General features: G+C 42.7%; 2 protein-coding genes across 2 annotated transcripts in view; both read right to left on the bottom strand.

The window, feature by feature from the left end:
* septin3 (septin 3) overlaps window positions 1-26,097 on the bottom strand; it is a 178,817-nt gene that overhangs the window by 8,303 nt on the left and 144,417 nt on the right. The gene's annotated exons all lie outside the window — the stretch shown is intronic.
* Window positions 1-26,097, bottom strand: part of grin2bb (glutamate receptor, ionotropic, N-methyl D-aspartate 2B-b) — a gene marked incomplete at its 3' end in the record, with an annotated part of 126,993 nt that overhangs the window by 54,900 nt on the left and 45,996 nt on the right. The window contains exons 3-5 of the mRNA XM_083764855.1: window positions 4,807-4,950; window positions 1,829-2,102; window positions 739-931 (exon numbers count right to left, since the gene is read on the bottom strand). Of these exons, the coding sequence (XP_083620981.1) occupies window positions 739-931; window positions 1,829-2,102; window positions 4,807-4,950 (611 nt within the window). The remainder of the gene's footprint in view (window positions 1-738; window positions 932-1,828; window positions 2,103-4,806; window positions 4,951-26,097) is intronic.

Below are 26,097 nucleotides of genomic sequence, written 5' to 3'. Positions count from 1 at the left end.
GAACCGATGAATAGTATTAATAAGTGACTAAATGATAATTACATTGGATCCATCCACGGGTTCTTTTTTTCCAGAAAAGTAATGCTTTTAGATACATGCAAGCAGTGTTGATTTCATCGACTAAAACTATGAGGAAAAATGTTCCTCGACTATACCTTTTTTTCACTGACGAAAACAAAATAAAAACGAAATGAAAACTAAGCTATGATGACTAAGACTAAAATATACTGACAGTTTTATCAACAAATAGAAACTAGACTAAAATGTTAGGGAGGGAGCGAGGGACTAGTGGAGAAGAGATCCATTAGAACTAAAAGACAAGTCATTTTATTTTTGGTTACGCTCAGTCGTTGCTCGTGTTGTGAGCTTGTAGATCGGCATTTATAATCAGCCATTACGATGCCATCAAGGCCCGCCAATATACATTTTAGTCAACTAAATCAACCGTATCTTTAGTCGACTTAAACCATATGATATTTAGTCGCCTAAAACTAGACTAGACACTGAAACATTTCAGATGACTAAAATATGTATGTATGTAAAAATATGTATAACCAATTGAAAAAATTATTCCAAAGAAGGCTATGACTAAAACTAAATCAAAAATTGCTGTCAAAATCAACACTACTTTCCGGCCGACATCAACAATATTTATGCATGACACCAATGTTTCTGCAGGTCTGTATGCTGTGCCATCCACCACGGGCTGCTTGGTGTGGTGTGTGTCGACTGACTCACTTGAGCACCTCGTTGGAGTTGCTGGGACCGGAGCCCTTCTTGTCTGGCGGGCCGAAGCAGCTCGACTTCAGCAGGGTGTGTGGCCCCCGGTCCAACATCATGGTGGACGTGGCCGAGGCGATGACGGCCACCGCGTCACGTACCCTGGCCTCGATGCCGTAGTCCCATTCGTCATACGACACCGAAATAAGCCCTGGGAGAGGAAAGACGGGAGAGGGAGAGAGGCAGAGAAATTGAAAAGGGGAGAGGGGCAAGAGATACTTATCAACTAAAGAGGCAGAGAGAGTACAATGGAAAAAACAGCCCGAGGGGGGAAAAGACATAGAAATTGAAAGCATGTCGTGGGAGGTTAGAAACTGGGAAAAACACGGACAAGCGAGATTAAGAGAACGGGGTGCATGGGAGTTCCATTCTGAAGTGACAAACGGATGAATGGAAGAATATTGGTGCTGCCTTGCAGAAACCATGTATATTTTAACTTTTAGTTTTTTTTGTAAATAAATGCCCTACTTCATTGCACAAAGGTGTTACATAAAATTAGCAAATGTCTAAATAATAACGACATTGGATCTATGGGCATACAGATTATTTTTTCCATTCCCTGAAATTTCCTGGTTTTGTACATACAAGCTTTCCACCCGACAGCGACGATACTAATGCTGCACGATATTAGAAAATAATGCAATATTCGATAACGTTGTTGAATACCTCGATAACGATAAGTACCAGAAAACTGCAGTATATCATTCTCATGCGTTTTGCTTCAGGTAAAGTTTAGAAAACTAAAGACATATAAATTCAAAATGTAAAACAAATATCTAGCATTAATGTATGAAAAGAAAGAAAATAAATAAATAATTATATATATATATATATATATACAGTATATAGTTCAGATTGAAAAATAGCAAAAATAGCAAATCTACAAGCTCACAAGGCATCATTTTTGGCTATACAGTATATACAGTAGGCTAAGAAAACCTACAAGCTCATAGACCAAGCTTGTAGGTCTTTCCGGGCAAACATCAATCTCTCTTTTGGGGCCTTGACCTGAACGGTTTGGGAACCGTACTGCACTGAGACTACCTACCTGTGGGGAAGACGGCAGGGACGTGCTCTGCGTCTCCGGCCACCAGCGAGGGAACGATCCATGTGAAGGCGTAGCCGGTCAGGCCCACGGAATGGGCCACCTCGAAGATGGTGGAGGCCTCCTCCTTGGTGCAGTACAGCAGGATGACAGGACTCTGCAACTTCTTCATCTGGTTCTGGATGGACTTGGAGTCTCCGTCGTCCATGGACATGTCCAGCAGGAGCACTTCCTCCAGCTCCCAGCCCACGAAGCTGTTCTCTATGGTGCTACGGATCTGGAGGGCAGGGACGTGCAGAGAGTGTTAGAGAGGCAGGGGCTGAAATCCCCGTAAGAGGGCACTTTTGGAAAGAATAGCGAAAATATTTTCGGGGCGCAAACCCAGCATTCTTTAGGCTAGTGGAGATGCGGTGTACGACATGGATTTCAAAACAAATTTGTTCAACGCAAAATACTGCGTTCAAGTTCGGAAAGAAGCAATTCTCCTTAATGCTGCCTTCCGGTATGGCATGGAAAGGAGTGGCATTTGCATTCTTTCACCATAGTAAATGCTGCATTCGTGGTCTGCAAAGGGCAGTTGTTTTACAGACGGGTAAATGGGCAGGGGCTGAAGCCCCCTTTGATGTCTATGTGTGCACGCCCCTGCTGGAGTGCACTGGAGAAATTGAAAAACATATTGTGGGAGGTTAGAAACTGGCAAAGAAAAAAACTGACAAGCGAGATTAATTGAACGGGTGCATGGATGGGAGTTCCATTCTGAAGTAGATTTGACATGAATGGAAGCACAATGGTGACAATCTTTAATTAATTGTGCTCATGAGAAATGTACTTTTATTGTACAGTGTTGTGACTGTTTTTCTTTTTGGTTTCCATTAGTTTTTAGTTTTTCTTTGTTATTTGTGTTTTTCTGTTTTTATTTCAATTTATTCTATTGGTTATCACTCATTTCTATTTTCAATATTCCTAAATATGTATGTTGTATGTGTCCAAATGACCAAAAGCTTCACTTTTCTGTTGTGCAAAAGTTAACAAAAAGCAGGTTCACTTTGCTGGCAAAAAACATCTTGGACCCAAAAAAATAAAACAAACTAGAAAAAGTGCCCTTCTGGGCACAGGTCTCCACCAGGATAGGAATGTAGGACATTGCAGCTTGCCTTCATCTGGTGGTTGGATAAAAGGGCAACAAAAGTAAATTATCCACAGATCCGTGCAGTTAGAGGTAAAAACACTTTTCGGCCAGTTATAGCGCCACCTTGAGGCTGAGTTGAAATTGTTCATGTGGCATTTCGTCCTCGGCCTAGTGGGAATGTGCGTGCACAATTTCACGGAAATCACGCGATGTGTTCATGATTTGCAGCATTTTGTTTGAAACTGAGCACTCCTGTGAACTTTGGAAGCCAATCTTAACCAATCAGGATGGAGTCTGAGAAATCTGAAAGACCGGTTTCGTTGAATGGCTCTAGAGAGTCTGTGTACCAATTTGCGCGATGTTTGGACAAAATCTGTAGGTGTACTGTGCAAAAACTTGTTTTGCACAAAGCGGCCTCCTGGTGGCGCTATAACAGGCCGTTCTGGAAAGTTTGGGGCAGAGGTTCATTGTTGGCATCCAGGGAGTGTGTGTGCAAAATTTGGCATCGACCGGGTTAACGGTGGCCGAGATTAGCTGCTCACGGACACACACACGGACGGACACACGGACGGACACACGGACGGACGGAGTGCAAAACATACTCTCCCCCCATGCCTTCGGCCTGGTGGAGACAATTAGGGGGGAAGGACTATTTTTAGTGGAGAAAGCAGAGCCAAAACGTCATGCATGCTCACTCCTGGTCAGAGTTACTGGACTTGTGTGAAGAGGGGGAGTCGGGGGGAGTTCAGAATTCAGAATTTCAACAAAAGACAGTGAAATCAGGAGGGTCACTGCGAGCAGGCCATCAAGACCACTGTGGCCTCCCTCTCAGTGCATTCACCGGGAAGCCATTGTGTACACCTTAGATTTTAGCGGTGGCTATTCAAAAATAGCAGATGCAAAAGCTATGTACAAATAGAGATGTCACGATTAATTGTCACACAGATAATTGTGTTTAACGATTTGTTATTTCTGTTTGCCTTTTAGGCTTCGTAATCGCAAATTGCACAGGGCAGATATGACAAATAACTTAAATATACAAAGAAATCACTGACACATTTAATAATTTGAAATATTTCTTTACTTCCAAAACACGTCACAACTGACATGTAAGCATGAAGATTAGCTATTTCTGCTATTGTCCGTAAAAGTACGGTCATCGAAGCGATTCACGATTAGAAATAAAATAAATGTTAAATGATCACACAAAGTCAACAGCACAGAGCCCAGGCAGAGTGTTTCCCAAACAGTGGGGCGAGACCCATTTGTGGGTCGTGGATCAATTTTTTTGGGTCGCGACTCACGAGTGAATATCCCTTTGTTTTTTTTTGTTTCCAAAATGTTGTCATTATTGTTATTTTAAAATATTTTCAAAAGATTTCAAATTTTTCACGAGTTGAAAACAAATTCAAGCCTTTTTTGAAAATAATTTCAAATAAAAATAATCACAGAAATCTCCTAAATTAGAAACAAAATTATTAAGAAGTAGTGGAAATAGCCGCTCTACAAGCTCACAACGCACCCCAATGCGACGTGTTGTGAGCTTGTAGATCTGCTATTCTCCGTAGTTTGGGTCCTGGGGAGACAAATTTCTCTTTTGGGTCTCAAGCTAAAACAGGGGTTCTCAACGTTTTTGGCTGGGGACCGCCGGAAATGCTTTGGCCATGTCTCGCGACCCCAGCCCCCTCCCCACCACCAATATAAAATGACTGCAAAGAAAACCTTAATAAATGAATACTGAATCATTTAGGAAAGTTTATGCATGCACCACGTACTATGTGAACTCTTAACTCTTAATTTTTCAGTTGCAAAAAATAAAATAAAAAAATATTTTTTAAATAATTTACAGTACCTTGTTTACAAAGTCCTGGTATCCGGGGTAGTATGTTGTGACGATAGAAAAGATGTACCAGTCATACTCCTCCATGATGTTCAGCATCACTGATGCCTGCTGCTCGATGGATGGACCAAACTGGAAAAACATGGAGTGGTCGTCCTGGAAAACAGAGACAGAGAGGATTAAGCCCATATAGGCAATTAGGCAGACAAGGTGGTAACACAACACAGCATTTCATAACTTTCATTTTGAAAAAGTTATAAGCTAGCACACGATTCATTAACAGTTAAGAGCTGTTACTTTTAGGTACCAGATGATCGGAGATCTCTGCCTATACCGATATACGTCTGGTAGAGTTCTGCAATTCATTTTTCTTTATGTTTTTTTATCCCACGATTTTGTAACCCATTTTTTCACCCAGTGTCAATTATCTACTGTAATCCTGGACGCTACACTTCCTCTGCCAACCTGGGGGGGCAGCGGACTGACCTCATGCTTCCTTCTATGCATGAGGAGTCCAAGCTGCTTCTTTTCCCGGCCGGATGTAGCGCGTGGAAGGAACAAGTTATTCCGATCAGTTCCTTTCCCCTCCATTAGGCGCCCCGGCTGGCCAGGGGGAGGTAGTTTATGGCGCCAACCCCGCCTCGGGTATGGGCACTGATGAATGAATCCACCAGCTGTTTAAAAACCAGGAAGAGACGCCTGTGCTTACACCCTCTGTGTGAACACAAACACGATGATCTGAATGGCTGATCACCCCATAGCGATGATTTGATTGCTAAGCAAAGTACATATTGAGGATAGAAGTGAGGGCAGAAAAGGGAAGACGCCAAAAGTGATTGGCCAGAATGACATTTTGTGGTTATTTGTTTGGTGGAGCACGGAATGTGATGTATGATGATGTATCATACATACACAAGTGTGAAAAAAATCAAATGATTTCCATCAAAATAAAAGTAGTAAAAATATAGCCGATCTATACAAGCTCACAAAACGTACATAATGTCTCTCTTTAGGGTCTGGAGCTAATACGGAGAACCACAGATCTATTTCATACAGTTGTTAAATGGTAAATGGTGCATTTATATAGTGCCTTTATCCAAGGCACTTTACATAGATTGTGCATCAATTCACCCATTCACACACACATTCATACTGTACACCGATGGCGGCGGAAACCATGCAAGGCACCAACCAGCACATCAGGAGCAGGTTCAGTGTCATGCTCAAGGACACTTTGACACTAACTCTGGGGGAGCCGAGGGTACAAGCTGGCAACCTTGTGGTTACCATCCAGCCACTCTACCCCTGAGCCACCGCCACCGCCGTTGTTGTGACCAAAACCAGTTGGAGATCACAGGAAATATACAGTATTGGGTTATGAACACTGCAGGAAAGAGGAGATTAATTAGCTTTGGAAAAATGTATTTTGTCTGCTAAATATTCTGCATAATAAATCATGTTGCTGAGCACTTGTGACAAACATTTTTTTTCTATCTTTTTTTTAATGTTTATTTAAAAGAAAACATTGCTTCAAAATGTTATGACTAAAATAAGTAGGCCTGTTGAAATGGACCTGTTGCACATCCAAAGCAGGTCACCAAACGCAGTAAAAGCAACAGCCGTAATGGCTGTTGACAAACCCATTTCACAACATTCACATTTTTACACATTTTATGATGACTCACAAATACAGACTCTATTCATACAGTGAGTGACTACATTCTGGGCTAGGAACAGGAAGGTCAGCATACCAGTGGTCCTTGAGGGGGTTCCAGGTGCTCCCCAGCCAATATAAATATATATATGGGGGAAAAAAAGTTCTTTACATTTAGAAAATCTTTAAAAATAATAATTTGAAAAACTGTGGGAAATTTAATTGAATTCAAAAGGGCTTTATTAGCATGAGAAAACATTTACGTTGCCAAAGCAAAAGTTAAGATCAACAGTTGCGACACATTGTGGTGAAGAAGTTTAGTGTAGAGGGGGAAACAAAGAGCACACCAAGTACAGTGCCAACTCAGGTCTGTTTTACTAGAAGGTCTAATGTCGCATTCACACCAGCATGCTATACTGAGATTAAAACGAATCCTGCTGCGTATTGTTGGAAAGTGCGCTTCGTTTGGCAGTTGTGAAGGCCCAATCGAATCCTAATGCGCATCAAAGAAACGCATTCTACTTTGTAAAAAAACGGGGGTTTCACTTCGCTTCAAAGCACAACAGAGTGCCGATTGCGATTACCGCAGGTGTGAATGCAATCGCATCAAATAAAGGAAATTAAGCAAACAATGTGGCGGATGAATGAGGAGTAAACACAGTTGGAGATGGAGAAGGCATATTTTATGCGGAGCAAATATGTCCCGTTACCGTGGATAGACGTGGTCGAATGAGGAGAAGCCCTCATTGAAATATGAGGACGAGTACATTAATCAATTGCTTAAGGAAACACATAAAAACACTGCAGTGTAGAGAATATTCAGTCTGTCAGTCTGTCTGTGCGTAAACATGGAGTGCTGTCACTGCTGTCACTGTGTGGAGTGGGGACTTTCTTTATCTCGATAAACTTGTAAATGTCAGATTCATTTTGTGCTGCAGTCTGCGCTGTGCCTCCACATGCCCAAAAGAACAGAGCGTGTATGTGCACGCACGCACACACAGACACACAGACACAGACACAGACACAGACACACACACACACAAGGCGAGTGGAGAGATAGAGAGAGAGAGAGAGACAAGAGAGACGTCCAGTCCCCGACAAACTGCATCCACGTTTTACGTCCTATATAACTATTACTCAAATTACAATTTTAACACCATAAATTTCACTGTGTAGTTGTAGCCGTTTATGAATTGAACACATTGATGAAGTTCCCTGCTGCCTTTCCAAACGGTGTGGTGCGAATGACCATGCAGTGCGAAGGCAAACAAATATGCGAGAACGATGCAACTTCTCCGGCCAATCGCATCGAGTCTACCGCAATACAGGTGAGAATGTGACCTAAGTCAGGGGTACTATTCAACTATAGATTAGGCAGGGACACACAACTGTAAGATGAGTGTGTGTGTGTGTGTGTGTGTGTGTGTGTGCGTGTGTGTGTTTCTGTGTGTGTGTGTGTTTGTGTGTCTGTGTGTGTGTGTGTGTGTGTGGGGGGGGGTGCTGCTTCACCATGTTTTTAGTTGCCATTGTAGGCACTTAGAGGGGCAGGTGCTCAAGTGAAAAAGGGCACCTTGTGCAGCGCGTGGAACCGGCCGGTTGCCTTAATAGTATGAGATTTATATATTTTGGGGCATAAATAATATATTAGAAGCTTTTTCATCAAGAATTGATCAATGTCATCATGGTCCACATACTGTACACTGTACAAAAGACGTATTGTTTTTGTTTGTTTTCTTTTCAAAATGGCACATTTCTGTCCAGAGGGAAAGGGCAGGTGGTGCTCTACCACCCCCTAGTGTCTATCTGTGCACGCCACTGCTTATAGAGCAGGTCAGCATCGGAGGACCTGAGGGAGCGTCTTGGGACATACCGATGGTACAGACTGTCTGCCATGCGTTTCCATGGTAAAGACACGCTGGTGCTGCTCCGCCTGCTCCAGCGCCTGAGAGTCACGCTTCAGTGATCCAGGCATCTGGCGTTTTTTGGCACACCGCCCAAGCTTCAAGCTGACAATAGTTCACCTTCTGGAGAGGAGGTGAGCGCTGCTCTTTTGATCCTCCTCTTTTGATCAGAGCAGACGTTGAATCGTAATTTCACCGTTTTGCCTGTTTTCCTTAGTCGCAGCTCAAAAAAGGCTCCACAGACACAGGAAAAAATCCCAGAACACAGAAAATCCACCGAATGTTCAAAGTTCAGGTTTTTGTGGGTGTAATAAGAGGTCATGAAACCTAAAAGAAAATTAATGTCATGAAACGTTTAAAATAAACACGCTGCGAAAAGAAAGGCCCAGTCTCTGTGCGGTCAGACGGGTGGGGTGGGGGTTGCCACGAACGCTTTCGAGACATTCCAATGGGCCCAGCTGACCCAGAAAAGGTTGGGAATCACGGCCGCATACTGTTTACAGCGTAGGAAGCAGAAGGAGATTAATGAAGAGCAGCAGGAGAGAACGAGGGACAGCTCTGAGAGCTCAAGGAGCCTGATGTCTGAGTCTCTCTTGGGCAGAGGAGACGTGGGGGTGGGGGGGGCAGTGACCCATGTGAGACTACTGCCTGTGCACGCGTGACTCATCAGGACACAGAGATTGAGGTGGACAATTAATGGAAGTAAAAATGACCAGAGGGGACGCGGCGCACAGAGAGAGAAGAGGGAGGTAGGGTGGGACTGTATGGAGAACATTGCCATCATGTCAACAATTTTGTGCGCCTCTAGTTGTAGACCAGAGTGCGACTGACGAGGAAACTGGAGACACGCGCCCTGCAGGGTGCATCTCATGATGAGCAACACTGTCTGCTGCCTCTGCTGCTGTATATACAGCCCCAGTGGTGGACAGAACAATAACCAGTAATTCGTCGACTAGTACTATGACGAATTGTTTTTGTCGACTGACGAAAACTAAATGGAAGCTAAATGAAAACTAAGCTATGATGACTAAAACTGGGACTAAATATATTGACAATTTAAAAATTAGACTAAAATGTTAGGAAGGGACTAGTGGACAAGAGATCCAGTATGTGCTTGGTGCCTTGGTTGCATGCTGAAAATAGCCGATTACAAGCTCACAACGCGTCGCGCTGTGACACGTTGTGAGCTTGTAGATCGGCAATTTTCCGCAAGTGTGCAGGGACCTTAAATCTGTAGATTTAGTCGACTATAATCTTATGCTATTTAGTCGACTAAAACTAGTCACACTAAAACATTCTAACACTAAAACATTCCAGGTGACTAAAATGTGACTGAAACAAAATCTATGAAAACTATTCAAGAGATTATGACAAAAACTAAAATCAAAATTTGGTGTCAAAATCAACACTGACAGCAACCGAGTAAATATACTTCAGTATGGACTTGAGAGTACTTTGTTTTTTTCTGACTGTACCTTACTTGAGTATTTGCACTACATTTGAAAGACAAATGTTGTGCTTTTGACTCCGCTGCATTTCTAGGAAGGAAAAGCAATAAAGAGAAGACTTCCGCACACCCGGCTCCATTTTCAGCAGGTGCGTTGGCAGCAAAGCAGCAGACGTTTAGAGAAGGAGGGAGACCCGCACACTGCCACTTGCTGGTTCAAGAGGTTTTTATCTAAGAGTGAAGGCAACGTTTCGGCATGTGATAATCGTTCACCAGATAGCAGCTGTAGAAGTGATGCGCCCCTCACTGTGATTTTTGAGGGGTGATAGCCCCCCCTATGTCCAGCTTTTAGTGTGTGCAAACACAAACTTTGTCCTACACAAATATTAAATGCCATTGACGATGAATGGACAATTTGGAGTGTTTGTGTAAACACTCCGTGAGAAATTCCCATTGACAATGAATTGAGAATTTTACATTATAGCGTCTGAGCAAATAGGCATAGTGGGTATTTTACGTCATGATGATGTACGATGATAAGAGAGATCATTCATACTTAAAGGCAGCCTTACTATTTTCCTTTGCTCCAGTAATTTAACTCAAGTACTAATGTGACAGAGCAACGTTCACTTGTAGTTATGAGTCATATTTGACCTGCGGTGTCTAAAGTCCTCATGGTGTTCAGTAGTGTATTTGACCACCACTGACTAGGCCCTACAGCCGTGTTGCTAGTTTTAGTCATAGTCTTTTGAACAACATTTGTGGCCAAATTTGATTGAGGGACTGCCATTAGATTTTTTTTTTTTTCATGTCATATGAAAGCAGGGAATCAAATAGCTTCAAATTGACATATTGGTTGTTCAGTTTGACCCACATCATATTTCGTTTTAGACATTTTAATAATCTGAAATGTTTCAGTGTTAGCCTAGTTTTAGTCGACAAAATATCATAAGATTTCAGTCGACAAAATCAACACTGCCCCATACACAGACACACAAGCTGTCATGGACGGTTCGGATGTACACATTCATTCATCAGTCACAGTATTTATTCAAATGACACGGTAAGATACAACACCCCAGCTGTACATGTACAAATTCTGCATCTCTTAAATCAGCGTTTTTCAGTTACTTAACTAACTCTGGGACACACACACACAGCCCCCAAATTGAAGGTGTTTACTTTCAACTGGTCAGCCAAATGCCAAATCGGCATACAAGTGATATTACACTAATTGCATATCTGTTCTTGAGGTAATTGTTTATCCCCCCCAAACTAATGACGGCTAACTTGACCTTTGGGATACACAAAAAAGTCAAGTGTGTCCAAAAAATTTAGTTGCCATGCACTTTGGCTTTGTAGAGCAGTATTAATCCTTTCAGCTGGGGACCCTCTGGATCCCCCCACCTCTCCAGGACCCCTCTGGATTCCCTGAACCCTACGTTAAGTAGCAGTGCCCTAAAGGACTACCCCCCCCCCTCATTCACATATACTGTATAGTATAGTAGAGATGCATGCATACAGTGTATACTATGCATCTCAACAATTTGTGCATAGGTGTATGCGTTCATCATGTATATGTACTCGCGCATGAACACATTTCTAACGAGTTCTGTGTACCCATCCATGTGTGCAAGCACTCGTACACGTTAGTCATGCCTAAGCCTGTCCCCGGGTCGAGGGCCACTCGCTCCAATCAACATCAAAAGCCCATCTTCCCCTTACCCCCTGTGGCCATTGTCCCCCCCCCGTTATTTTTTTTTTTAATACAGCAGATTTACAAGCGACAAGCGTTGCATCACAACGCTTTGTACAAACTTCAGGTATGCCCGAAGAAGGTCACACGACTGACAGCTTGTCTAAATTTTTTTGATTATAATACTAGACATGCACTAAATGGTCACTTTACTTTTCCTCTGCCCAAAACCAATGCACTTACGAAAACAGTCATGTACAGAGCCATTGCATACTGGTGTGCTCCCCCCACATTTGACTCACACATTTGACAAGAAATAGACCTACATGTCTGCAAAGTAACTAACCAAAGCTAATTGTAGTTTTTTTAGTAAAAAGTACACCCTGAGGTGTAGTGTAGTGGAAGTGTAAAGTTTTCAAAAAGGACAGTACTAAAATGTAAACGTACTTCCTAACTTTTTTTGGAACGGACCTGGCCGTTCACCCCGTGACCTCTCTCTCCTCCCTCCGTTCCCACTCTGCCACTGTCAGAGTATCTCGGCTACTTCAGTTCACGCTGAGTGTTAAATTAATAAGGTGAAGATAAGTGCCGCATGTAATTTCCCCCGACACTATTATTCCGTTCAATGGATTCCTTAATCCACCTGTCCCCTCCATCCCCACTGACGCCTCTCGACTTTGTCCATTACCTCGTAACCCCCTCTCCGCACACACACACACACACACACACACACACACACACACACACACGTCACACACACACACACACACACACACACACACACACACACACACACACACACACACACACACACACACACACACGCACACACGCACACAAATAACTTTCATCTCACACCACTCTCCCAGGTTGCCTTTTTTCTTCGTATTGTCCTCTCACCTGGGCAGTATCAATTTCTCTCAGCCCTCACCCCCAGTCCTCCTCTTCTTCTAATCCGTTCTTTCCCCCAAGGGCGTCCACAGAGGCGCACAAGGACCAACCTGCCAGTCAGAGAGATCACTGGGTACATGCTCCCCTTCTCTAGATTACAGCTAATGATCCTCTTTCTTCTTTCTCTTTCAAACCGTAATCACCCCTATTTCATTTCTCTCCTTGATTTGCACTGAATTAGTGTCAGTGTTCCCTGTCCACTCGCACTTTCGATCTCTCCCATCCACAGCACTGGTTTTCAACCCTTTTCATATCAAGGCCCATTATGTATTCGGCATTTGAGCCACGGACCATCATTTGATGAGATTTATTCTCTCAGACCCAACACATTTCGTTGGATGAGATTTTGTCCATGCTACATTTATGTTGTTGGTACCATAGGACAGACGAGAGGCAAACGTTGATCAAAATAACAATAATTCTACATTATCTAATTGTGTAGACTTCTTGTAAATTAAGAAATGCAGCATTATGTTTAACAATAATTTAACTCTCAAGAGTTACCAACTCTCCATCATTTAGCTGGGGACCACCTGGAACCCCCTCAGGGACCACTGGTTAAAAACCACTGATCGACAGTATGAATCTCAGCTCCGCTCCTATGCTTCTCCTTCACTGAATGTCCTGGAGAGCCATTAGCTCACACTCCAACCCTATAGGCCACTGGTTCCCAAACATTTTCATGTCAAGGACCCCCAAATCGACACTAATTAGCCCGCAGACCCCCCATTTGAACTTTGAAGAGATATGCCAGGGACCCCCATAAGAGAAGATTTTTACAGCTCTAGCAGTGATTCTCAACCCGTTTAATTTCAAGGACCGCCAGTCTGACATAATTCATTAGTCTACGGGCCCCCAGTTAAATGGCATTTCTATCACTGGGACCCCAATTTCTATTGTAAAATCAATGTTAATTTAACTCTGAGAGTGTACAAATGGAGCCAAATGGACCTGTCAGGGTCCATTTGGTTCCATTTGTACACTCTCAGAGTTACAGACCCACAGGGGAAAAAAAGAAATCCCTGGGGAGATTGGTCTGGCACTCCTCAGTTTGAAATATATTTAACTCACACAAGAATTGTGGGTGACCAATCAGAGCCCACTATTCAAAGTGAGACCTTTTTTTCCCGCTGTGATGTTGGAATCTGTTTGTAACGCAGTAATATTAGTCTGGCCATGCCATTCTAGAAAATAGAAGCTCTACAAGGTTGTTGTTTTCCTCATGGAATACTATACACACTGATGGAGTGCACACAAGAAAATAATTATTTCCCACTGTTTCACACCAGTAAACCTTCCATTTCCTGAAAAGTACATACAGTACAAGGTTATTTTCTTTTTTGCTAATTGTTTCCTGTGGACCAGGTGGGGGGGATTATATGATATATCTCCACACTGGCCTGGGAACATTCCTCGGGATCCCCCAGGAGGAAGTCGTTAATGTTGCTCTGGAGAGGGAAATCTGGAGCTCTCTGCTGGAACTGTTGCCCCCGTGACCCGACTCCGGATAACCGGTAGAAGATGGATAGATGGACGGATGGATGGCTGGAAGAGATCATTTTCTTTGTATTTCCTGAAAAGTAAACAGTTTTGGACATACAAAGTTTCCACCCGAGACAGCGATATTTGAATGGGATGTTATTTGGATGCCAGTGTGGTGGCTTCCGTGTTGCTGGGAGATTTAAACCTATTAGGGGCGGGGACTCTTGGGCACACTGGATGTAATGCAGCTCGCCACGGCCACTCCTCTTGGGCATCAGTGACATGGAGCTCTCCGCTGCTGTCGCGGCTGCACGCTGCATGCTGCCTCCATATGGCGTAAAGCACATGTGCTAAAGAGCGAGAGTGAGAGCCTACAGCAGGGGGCTGAAAGGATCTGGCAACGCATGACCACGTCATGCCAAGCCAACGAAAGCCTGTCGTCTCTCCCAATTAGATTTCGTCGATGTCAGCTGGGAAACCTTGTATGTCCAAAAGAGTTACTTTTTCAAGGAAATGGAAAAGAAACTTTTCCAGTGGAACCAATTTAGTTATTTAGTCACAAGCTTCATACTTTTCACTGGCTCAATATTGATAAAACCACAGACAAAGAGAGGAAGGAGAGGAAGATGATACCAAGGCACTCTTGTAGGAAAGTAAAAAGAATGTAATGAAGTGGCTATAGTGCATTGCAAGATTGAAAGGCGTCATTTCAATGCATTAGCCACTTTATTACAGGCTTTTTACTTTTCTACAAGAGTGCCTTGATTTCATCTTTCTGCTACACTAAACTGACACTTTTACTATTATTCTTCTTTCTAAAACAAGGAAAATAGGCGATCTACAAGCTCACTATCACATTGGCCCATTGTAAGCGTGTAGATCTGATATTTTCACTCATTTCGAACACTGTCGACACTGTCAAAGGAAAAAGTAGGCCTTAATTTACAAAAAACTACAAAGGTTAAATATGGAGATGACAACATGCAGAGGAAGGGTGGCATGTTGGCTCAGCGCTCAACAAGTCCCGGTGAGAGGGGTCAGCGTCATCATTACTAACCCGAACCCTAACCGCACGCGAAGCCACGTGGTCGTCGGACTAATGCGCCGTGGGAGTAAGAGCAGATCCCGGTGAGGGAGAAAGACAAACAAGAGAGGCACAAGAGTTAAGACCTGTGGCCGATTCTACAAATGCCTTCTAAATCAGTAGTTCTCAATCGTTTTCGTGCCGAGGACCCCCAAAATGATATGTATTTGGCCACGGACTCCCCCCCACACACGTCAGGTCGTGGTATAAATCTGGACAATGATTGTCCTTTAGGCTATAACACTATAAGGTCGTGTTTGTCCTAGTGATGGCAACATGCCACAACATTACCTTTTGATGTGCTGTGACTGTCAAATGATTGATTTTCCATACAGCTCGTCTACTCTGGTAGAAAAAATGATCTATAATGACTATTATATCCCTGTCCCCCATTTACCCGCGCCGTGCCATTTCAGACATGCACACAGCGCCAACATATTGTCCTCACATGGCTCATGGAGATTTGTGCTCTGCTAAGCGCACCCTTCCAATTGTTATGTTGGGCACTGAAATAATTAGTTGTTAGTGAGTTTTCGCCCTACTCCAATTGATTTTGTACAAAGAATAAGCCATTCTAAGATCTGCCAAAGTTTTCTCATAAAATAGGGTTTACTGAGGAGTCACGCATGCGAAAACAGTCCAAAGTTAAAACCTCAAGAGGGACTGAATGACTTTCAAATACACACATATTGTCACTGTCTGGCAGAAACCTTTTATCTCCAATTTTCCATAGTTCAACTTTTTTTTTTTTTTTTTAAGATATTTTTTGCGGCTTACGCCTTTATTGATTTTTTAAGGGATAGAAAGTAGGCTGACAGGAAACGGGAGAGAGATGGGGGGATGACATGCGGTAAAGGCCGTGTCGGGTCCGGGAGTCGAACCCGCGGCACACCGCGACTGGATCACCAGTCCGGTGCCCAGACCGTTACGCTACGGCCTGGGCCCATAGTTCAACTTTTAATGTTTTTTTTTAATTTTTATCACCTATGTCCTACATACTGTATTAGCCTATCTGCAAGCTCACTGTAGCTATTTTTACTATTTCTGAACGTTTTCATTTCATTTCCTCGCTCCTCCTTATTCCCAGTGATGTAAACTGTACTTAAAGGACAACTTTAAGTTCATGTTTTAGGTTGTTATTAGAGAAAGTCAAAGTCATTTGCTGCTTTCTTTCGTTTTAGGGATTTTAGCCATTTTTGACAGGGGGGCGGGGGCATTTCAACGTGGGGCTAAATATGTTTTTTCTTTTTTTACAAATTTTTATAATGATTTCTTTTTTTATTATTTACTAATTTAGTCCTACTAGACCTCATAAAATTACATCTGGCCACAAAAGATCACAGGATCTACTGAATGTGAAGGGGAGGTGACAAACTGACATATTGAGCCTGAGACACACCATCCCCCCAGTATACCTTCACATTCAATAGATCCTGTGATCTTTTGTGGCTATATTTACTATAGTAAATATTAATAAAGAAATCGCTATAAAAAATTGGGAAAAAATACATATTTAGCACCATGTTCGAATGCCCCCAGTCAAAAATAGCTAAAATCCCTAAAGTGAAAGAAAGCAGTAAATGGAAAAAAAATGAACACTCATCTTTTACATTCTCTAAAACATGAACCTTGGTTGAAAAAAACTAAAGTTGTCCTTTACGTACAATTTTAAGGTACAATTTTGAGTAAGTATTTCTGTTTACATTTGAGATTTTGTGCGTGACACATTGTGAACTTTGCACATCAGCTTATTTTCAAAGTAGTATAAATAAGGCATTAGTGGAGTGGTTAAAGGCGCAGTGAAACGGAAATGGTGGACATTTTATTTTGAAGTTTCAGACGGTTTCAAGTTGAAACGCCGCTCTGAAGTTTCTGAACCAATCAGAGCGTCGCATCCCTTCAGGCGATGGGACCGTAGCTAGGGACGGTAGCTATGCTACACCAGGACGCATGGAATGTGTTTGTTTACAAGTCAGATAGTCGGCCAGCTGTACCAGTTTGCAGTTATTGTCTCCACCAGGCCGAAGGCATGTGGGGAGAGTATGTTTTGCACTCCGTCCGTCCGTTTGTGTGTCCGTCCGTCCGTGTGTCCGTTAGTAGCTAATCTCGGCCACCGTTAACCCGGTCGATGGCAAATTTTGCACACACACTCCCTGGATGCCAACGATGAATCTCTGCCCCAAACTTTCCAGAACGGCCTGTTATAGCGCCACCAGGAGGCCGCTTTGTGCAAAACAAGTTTTTGCACAGTACACCTACAGATTTTGTCCAAACATCACGCAAATTGGTACACACACTCCCTGGATGCCAACGATGAACCTCTGCCCCAAACTTTCCAGAACGGCCTGTTATAGCGCCACCAGGAGGCCGCTTTGTGCAAAACAAGTTTTTGCACAGTACACCTACAGATTTTGTCCAAACATCACGCAAATTGGTACACAGTCTCTCTAGAGCCATTCAACCAAACCGGTCTTTCAGATTTCTCAGACTCCATCCTGATTGGTTAAGATTGGCTTCCAAAGTTCACAGGAGTGCTCAGTTTCAAACAAAATGCTGCAAATCATGAACACATCGCGTGATTTCCGTCAAATTGTGCACCCACATTCCCACTAGGCCCAGGACAAAATGCCACATGAACAATTTCAACTCAGCCTCAAGGTGGCGCTATAACTGGCCGAAAAGTGTTTTTACCTCTAACTGCACGGATCTGTGGATAACCTGGTGGAGACCTGTGCCCAGAAGGGCACTTTTTCTAGTTTGGCTTATTTCTACCGTGTAATGTTTTCAGATACATATTTTAGCGTGATGATTAAGTTGAAACACACTGTCAGTAATACACTGTCTGGATGTTAACTTGAATGGGAATAAAAACGGATGTAATCAGTAGCAGCTGTGTTGGACGGATGCGCAGATATGGGGAATTAAACGGGTGAGCTTCATTTCTATTGGCTTTTATCGATGTGGGCCTCGACACGTCATCACGCAGTACGTTTTCGTTTTCAGGAAGTAATTAAAATTCGATTTTAATGGACTTTTGATATAAAAATACTACGCCTTTAATGATCCATAATTATAATCCAATATAACATGATATAACATGGGTATTCTGCATAATGAGTATACGTTTCACTTTTGCTACTGTAAGTATACTTTTACGCTAACACTTTGACTTACTGGTAAGTAAGATTTTGAATGCAGGACTTTAACAGCTATACTTCTAAGTTAAAAATCTGAGATTTTTTCCCCACCAATGCTTATTCCTCTTTATCACACTTTGTCCACCTTCCATCTTCCTCTCTGTGTGGATCTTTTGTCCCAGTATTCAGCGCTTTCTCTCTGGCGTGCATGCTGCTGCTGTGCCAGTCTATTTAAGTACAAGCCCTCTGTGCCGCTTCATCATATTTCCCTGCTAATCAAACATACACAGCGTTAATTAATCTCTTATTCGTTGTTTAATTAGCAACGACCCTATTTCCGCCTCTCTCTGCAGCTTCTTTTATTACACTTTAATTTTAAAAGATCCCATAGTCTTCTAATTCAATTACTTTGCTATTTCAGTCCAGGAAATTACTGTCAGCGAGTGTTTTTGGAGCATGATTCACTCCCGGAGCTGTCAATGGGATGGTGACAATGTCACGGATTTCTAAATGAAGACCTTCAGAAGAGGACATTGTAGCCATGGGGACATGTATAAGAGCTATGATTAGCAACAGCATGACTAGCATGCAAATAATGCTATGAAGAATCACTTGACCCCTTAGTGTTTGTAAGACTTTCGCCAAAATGAGCACATCTGTGAGCTCACAACGTTTCACAATGCAACGTGTTGTGAGCTTGTTGATTGTCAATTTTTGGCAGAAGAAACGAGGGAGACCCCGTGAGCTACTGTGCATATATTCTCTGCTCTGCTGTTTAATAATAATTTGTCATAATTGTCAGAGACTGATTGCTGATTATGTTGATGAAACATTGCGGCATGGAAATCTTTATGTCAATGTGGTTGATAAAACACACCTTTTGGCAGGCTGGCATGTCATTTAAATACAGTAAATATCATAAATTACTTTAAAGCTCATTCGATGATAGTCTGTTGATAATCTTTCCAGTACGAAATTGGACATTCATTAGTTACACACTAAGGATTGTACTGTGTAATACACGTTGATTAGATATATTATAATATTTAGGACTTATCTCGACCACAGTCAATCCATACTAGTCAGAGTTTATTTTGTTTGCTACTGAGACAAATTGCTATTATTTTAAATGAAATAGAAAAACAAAAACAAAAAACTAAGAAAGTGCACTGTAATAATCAGAGCGGATCGAATGTCCCCGCACTATTGGGAGGACACTATTGCGATCGACTGGTCTATGCATTTATTTATTTCACAGTCAAGCGCACCGGCGACTCGGCGAGCTTGACTGTGAATTAATCACAGTCATCTTTCTGTGTTCTACTTAAACATAATTTCCATCCTGGTAAACACAGGCTCACCTTTAGAGCCACCAGCATGTGAGACCACATTACATTGGTCATCATGTCAAACTGCTTTTGTTAAATGGTGCATTTATATAGCGCCTTTATCCAAGGCACTTTACACAGATTATGCATTATATTCACCCATTCATACACCGATGGCGGCGGAAACCGCATGCAAGGCACCAACCAACACATCAGGAGCAATTTGGGGTTCAGTGTCTTGCTCAAGGACACTTCGACACTAACTCTGGGGGAGCCCGGGTTCGAACTAGCAACCTTGCGGTTAGGTTACCATCCAGCCACTCTACCCCTCAAATTAACAGATGTGTCACACGCATACACGCACGCATGCACGTACGCACGCACGCACACACACACCCACACACACACACAAACACTAATGCGTAGCTCGTGGATTATTAATTCCCCAAGAGGACACTTACACTTTGTAACTATATGGGTCTATGAGACCGTGACTATAGTCTTAATCATGAATGATGCCATGGTAGATGGTGGCATCGTTCATGATTAAGACCGAAGTGGCGGTCAGAGTGAGGTCAAAATAGATGGTTACCTGCCACAAACAGTACTGTAGCTGGTTGAGTAGTAGACAAAATGTAACTTTAGCATTTGGTGCAGGCTAGTGTTCATTTATTTCCCTGACACGCACACATGCATGCAGACACACAAGATGCCAAATATGACCACGTATCACAGGGGGACAACTCTTTCAGCGCCACCTGGTGTCACTGGTCACCAGTTTAGGCTCTGAGTGCCAATTCTCCCATTATAAAGAAAGAAATAATTAGTAATTCTATTATGCATGTAATGTGCATGTCATCACCTGTACACCAGGAATTTTCAAAATATGGATGAAAAAAAATAATTTCCAAGGGAGAGACGTCTTGACGCCCGTGGCATCCATTACATAATAGGCAATTAGACGTCTTGACGTTTTTGGCTACTAAACAGTTTTAATGACAAAAACTCATTCTTCAGCTAGAACAGTTTTTTTAAAGTTTGAGTTCAGGGACCTAAATATGAAAAGTGCTGCATCATTAATATTTTAAAGTAGTAGCCCAAAGCTTTTAAGTGAAATAGACCTACTGTATCCATAAAAAAGAAAGATATGTATTCACCTAAATAGTTCTGGTAATGAAAAGACAACATTTTATATTACAGGAGCATTAACGAGCTTGAGGCATGTAGGTTAACAATTGTTGTGACCCTAGGTCTCAGATTACTATGAAAACCTGCAAAACCTGTCAGTCCGTCCGTCCATCACACATCGTGACACATCACACCACCATATATGGTCGTCAGTCCGTCACGCCTCGTGACATGCTCCATATATGGCCGTCTCCATAAATGAAAATCACAACACTAACCTCATCAAACCATGGATACGGATAGCCATACATGGAGAAGACTGTATCATCACCTAGATCTGTATATGTGGAACCGGCCAGCAACTCTACATCTGACCTCAAACCTCAAACCCTAAGATCTCCATATATGGAGCTGACCTGTTCCTGACATTCATTATGTTGATCCCCCCCACTCGTCCTTCCTCTTCGATGTCTCCCTTTTGACTGATACCTGTCCATTCAAACTCTAGACGGGCCCGCCCCAAAGTTATTAGTGCAGCCGCGCCTGGCAGCTGGCGAAAACTACAGTTCTCAACAGGCCAGAAAATCAAGGCCCAGCTCTACCTGGGCCCAAAGTACCCTGTACACTCAATAATGCCCCCGCTGCCACCCATAGAGCTCCATATATGGAGCTGACCTGGGCCCTAATTGGGCCCTAACTGGGCTGGCCCGAGGCCTCGCCTGGCCTTAGTAATTAGCATACATTTTTCGCCCAGCCCGAAAAAAGGGTCCATATATGGGCATTCCCAGTCCTGTAGTTTCAGCACGACCTTGCCCATCTTACTGGTATTTGTCCCTAAATTAAATATCCATCCATCCATCTTCAACCACTTATCCGTAGTCGTGTCGCGGCGGAAACAGCTCCACCAGAGTGCTCCAGACTTCCCTCTCCAGAGCAACATTAGTGACTTCCTCCTGGGGGATCCCGAGACGTTCCAAGGCCAGTGAGTTGATGTGTTTCCTCCAACTGCGCCTTGGTCTGCCCCGGGGTCTCCTCCCAGTGGGACGTGCCTCGAGGACCTCCCTAGGGAGACGTCCGAGAGGCATCCTAACCAGATGCCTGAACCACCTAAGCTGGCTCCTTTCCAGGCGAGGAAGCGGCGACTCTACTCCGAGTCTCTCTCACGTGACTGAACTTAGTTCTCACCCTATCTCTAAGGGAGGAATTAAATAAAATATATGTGCTATACTCCTAAAGTATGTTTTATTATTACTTGCGCAAGCAGAGCGCGCAAGTAATGTTTTCGCCCGGTCTCTTCCGCCGTGACAGCTGTCCCGCCATTCGATGTTTATGCAGAAAAACATCAAATCTGTGCCTGTTTTGCTGGGACCAATTGACCACAAATGACCATATTTCTTATGTCATCATTTAGAGCTAGTCATACGTATACTATATACATAATCAGTAAAAATAAAATAGCAAATTGTGCCTGATCTGCTGGGACCAGAGTACGTGGTGTGTATATGTATGACTAGCTCTTAATGATGACGTAAGAAATATGGTCATTTGTGGTCATTTGGTCCCAGCAAACCAGGCACAGATTTGCTGTTTTCTTGCATAAACATCAAATGGCGGGACAGCTGTCACGGTTTTTGGCGCAAAGTAACCACAGTATACCGCTAATCAACTTACAACTACACACTTTATACAGTATAGAGTATAGAGTATATACGTATACGTATATAGTATATGCCTATATACTATATATATACTATATATATTTCTTACGTCATCATTTAGAGCTAGTCATACGTATACTATATACATAATCAGTAAAAATAAAATAGCAAATTGTGCCTGATCTGCTGGGACCAGAGTACGTGGTGTGTATATGTATGACTAGCTCTTAATGATGACGTAAGAAATATGGTCATTTGTGGTCATTTGGTCCCAGCAAACCAGGCACAGATTTGCTGTTTTCTTGCATAAACATCAAATGGCAGGACAGCTGTCACAGTTTTTGGCGCAAAGTAACCACAGTATACCGCTAATCAACTTACAACTACACACTCTATATAGTATATATGTATACGTATATAGTATATGCCTATATACTATATATATTTCTTACGTCATCATTTACAGCTAGTCATACGTATACTATATACATAATCAGTAAAAATAAAATAGCAAATTGTGCCTGATCTGCTGGGACCAGACTACGTGGTGTGTATATGTATGACTAGCTCTTAATGATGACGTAAGAAATATGGTCATTTGTGGTCGTTTGGTCCCAGCAAACCAGGCACAGATTTGCTGTTTTCTTACATAAACATCAAATGGCGGGACAGCTGTCACGGTTTTTGGCGCAAAGTAACCACAGTACATATACCGCTAATCAACTTACAACTACACACTCTATATAGTATATATGTATACGTATATAGTATATGCCTATATACTATATATAGTATATGCCTATATAGTGACCATATCTCTCTTACGTCATCATTTAGAGCTAGTCATACGTATACTATATACATAATCAGTAAAAATAAAATAGCAAGTTGTGCCTGATCTGCTGGGACCAGAGTACGTGGTGTGTATATGTATGACTAGCTCTTCACCCAAACTTATATAGATAGAAACTTGAATCATACTTAATAATACTAGGTGTTTATATGCATAAAGTAGGTAGGTAGCAAATAGTTACATCTAAAAATTATACATTTCAAACGTTCCTTCACAGAGATACTGAGATTTGACAGTTTACAGCGGTCGAAAGGACTTGCGCGCTCTGCTTGCGCAATAGTTGGCCATTTATGGCCTACTAGTGTGCAACAAGCAAGTATGCACTCGACAGAGTGCAGTTCTAGTTATTATTATTATTATTTTGTCTAATCAAGGCAGATTTTAGAGTCAAAGTGACTGTATTTCCACCACGATAATTCTGAACTGGTTCGTTTACCAGAGGGCTTTAATTATCTTCTCTAAACCACTTCTACCATGAATTAAATTCCACATAACTAGCCACCAAGCATTGAAACATCATATTAATGTCTAATTAGAGCAAACACACGCACGCACGCACGCACGCACGCACGCACGCACGCACACACACACACACACACACACACACACACACACACACACACCCACACACAAGTGCTTGTGAAACCAGTGTATAGCCTAATTTATACATTGTTGTACGACAACATTGCTCGCCGAAAATAACTCTTTCTCAAGTAAATGAGCCAATAACATTGCATCACATTGTTAGCTTGAAAATCAGTTATTTTCGATGAGCCCTGAGCGACACTGTTGTGCATCAAATCATAAATTAGGCTCAAGGCTCAAGCGTTCTCCACCACTGAGAACCTCATCTGCCACTGTGAAGATGGATAGAAATAATTGTTTCACTCAATCACCCACTGTTATATCCGGCACTCTGGCAGCCCTCACATCATGTCAATCAAGCCCAAAGCCTCATTCTGAAACGATTAATGCATTTAGCAGACACTCTTGATCAGAGCGGCTTAAAACGTTCACGATAAGAGGCACGAACCCTATTCTAGGGCCTTCTCCGAATTGGAGAGGGCAGCACTATGGCTAAAAAGCCCTGCCCTGACAGCTGACACAGATGCAGCAACCGAAGGGCAACTTCGCCAGCATGTTTGTCAGGCCAGCAATCTTCTTGCGTCTGCCGCCAATGTGTGGGTCCCAAGCTAGGAGCACCCAGGGCTCACCTGCTTCTGATCCCGTCGCCTGTCGCCCATCGCCTCTGGGCTTTTGGGAAGAGAGAGGTAGAGGAGAAGCCAATCACGTGAGGTTTTGACAGGGTTGACATTTTGTCAGGGTTGACATCAACAAGGATGTTTCTTTGTAGGGTATTGCATTTCATCCCGTGGGGTGCCTGATCACCCTCCCCAAGAACTGAAACGCTCAAGGGGTTTGCCGGTTTAGTCGCCGACGGCCGACCATGAACTGGCAGCACTGGATTGCATGGTTACCAGTAGCGAGAAATGTCTTTTCCCGGCCAGACACATATCCCTAAAGTCAACCAACAACAGGGCTAGTGGCCAAGAAAAGAGAAAGAAAAAGAAAAAAGTGCTACAAGTAACCAGGTAGACATCAAGCCTATAGCACTTGTCTGTAAATATCAAACTTCACATCTAAGTGAATCCAAGTATACATCGATGCATAGAATACCAAACGAGTCGCCCATTTACCAACTCGCCCCAGGCGTACAGCCGGCGGAACTGCTCAGTCTGGTATTCCTAAAGCAGCGTAAGTAAATTATGCTTAAACGGTTAAACCTAACCTTATTCCTAACCTTAACCTCAGTAAAACTATGCCTAAACCTAACCCTATTCCTAAACTTAACCCCAGTAAAACTACACTTAAGCCTAAACTTATTTCTAACCTAATCCTCAGTAAAACAAAAGAAAGAAAACAAGAACCGGCGCATACTGTACCAATGCATACGTACATAACCTAAATAGCATAGTATGTGAACAAGCAACCAACATACTGTACTGTGTACTGTACATGCTGTCAGAACATGGCCGTGTCATGTGGCCTACTGCCTGCCAACAAGAAGAGACTGCACAACAGAAGAGCCATCAAAACGTCACCGACGCTGCAAAGGCGTCAACATGGCTGTGGATCAAGCGAGGGGATCCGTGGACCACACAAGCTACATAAAGTGAGTGACACCCACAGCCACAATAATAGAGGGAGCGACCACGATCTGGTACTGTAGCCAAACAAAGAACAAACATGGTTAAAACAATAATTCGACTAATACTCTGCCACCGAAATGTGGAATGTCCTGACAATCACATCCATTAAAGCAGTGGTTCTCAACCAGCAGTGGTTCTTGAGGGGGTTCCAGGTGGTCCCCAGCTAAATGATGGAGAGTTGGTATTGGTAACCAAATGGACCCTTATAGATCTTTAACTCTTGAGAGTGTACAATGAAACCAAATGGTTTCATTTCATGCTCTCAAGAGTTAAATTATTGTTAAACAGTGTTGTAATATACAACATGCTGTGTACTGATACTGAATATGCAATGTACTTATATGTATGGTGCACTGCCTGAACTGTAACATACTTTAGAGCTGTGTTAGGGCACGCTGAAGGCCGCGTGCTGCAGGCAGTGATTGTGATGTCTAGTCAGTGACGTCATTAGGACATGAAGTATCCAAGCTATATATGATTCTGTATGTGTAATAAACTGTGTGAATGTATTAATGTGACCAAGTCTTCGTGTCATGTTAATTTGTTCTCCCGGAGCAGGCCTGCCCGTATGTCCGTCTGTCCGAACCATGGAAGGGTCAATAAGGTCGTCACACACCAGAACCAGACGAGGGTCCAGTACTTAGTATATAATCATAACAAACAGCATGCATTACTTAAGTTAATTTACAAGAAGTCTATATACACAATTAGAGAATGTAGAAGAATTGTTATTTTGTGTACATATTCTTTAGTTTTGGGCCTGCAAGGCCAAGT

The sequence above is a fragment of the Protomyctophum parallelum genome (assembly GCF_964188405.1).
Source record: "Protomyctophum parallelum genome assembly, chromosome: 5".
Taxonomy (NCBI): domain Eukaryota; kingdom Metazoa; phylum Chordata; class Actinopteri; order Myctophiformes; family Myctophidae; genus Protomyctophum; species Protomyctophum parallelum.
Note: the sequence above shows the minus strand (reverse complement) of the source record. Positions and strands in the feature narration are given on the sequence as shown.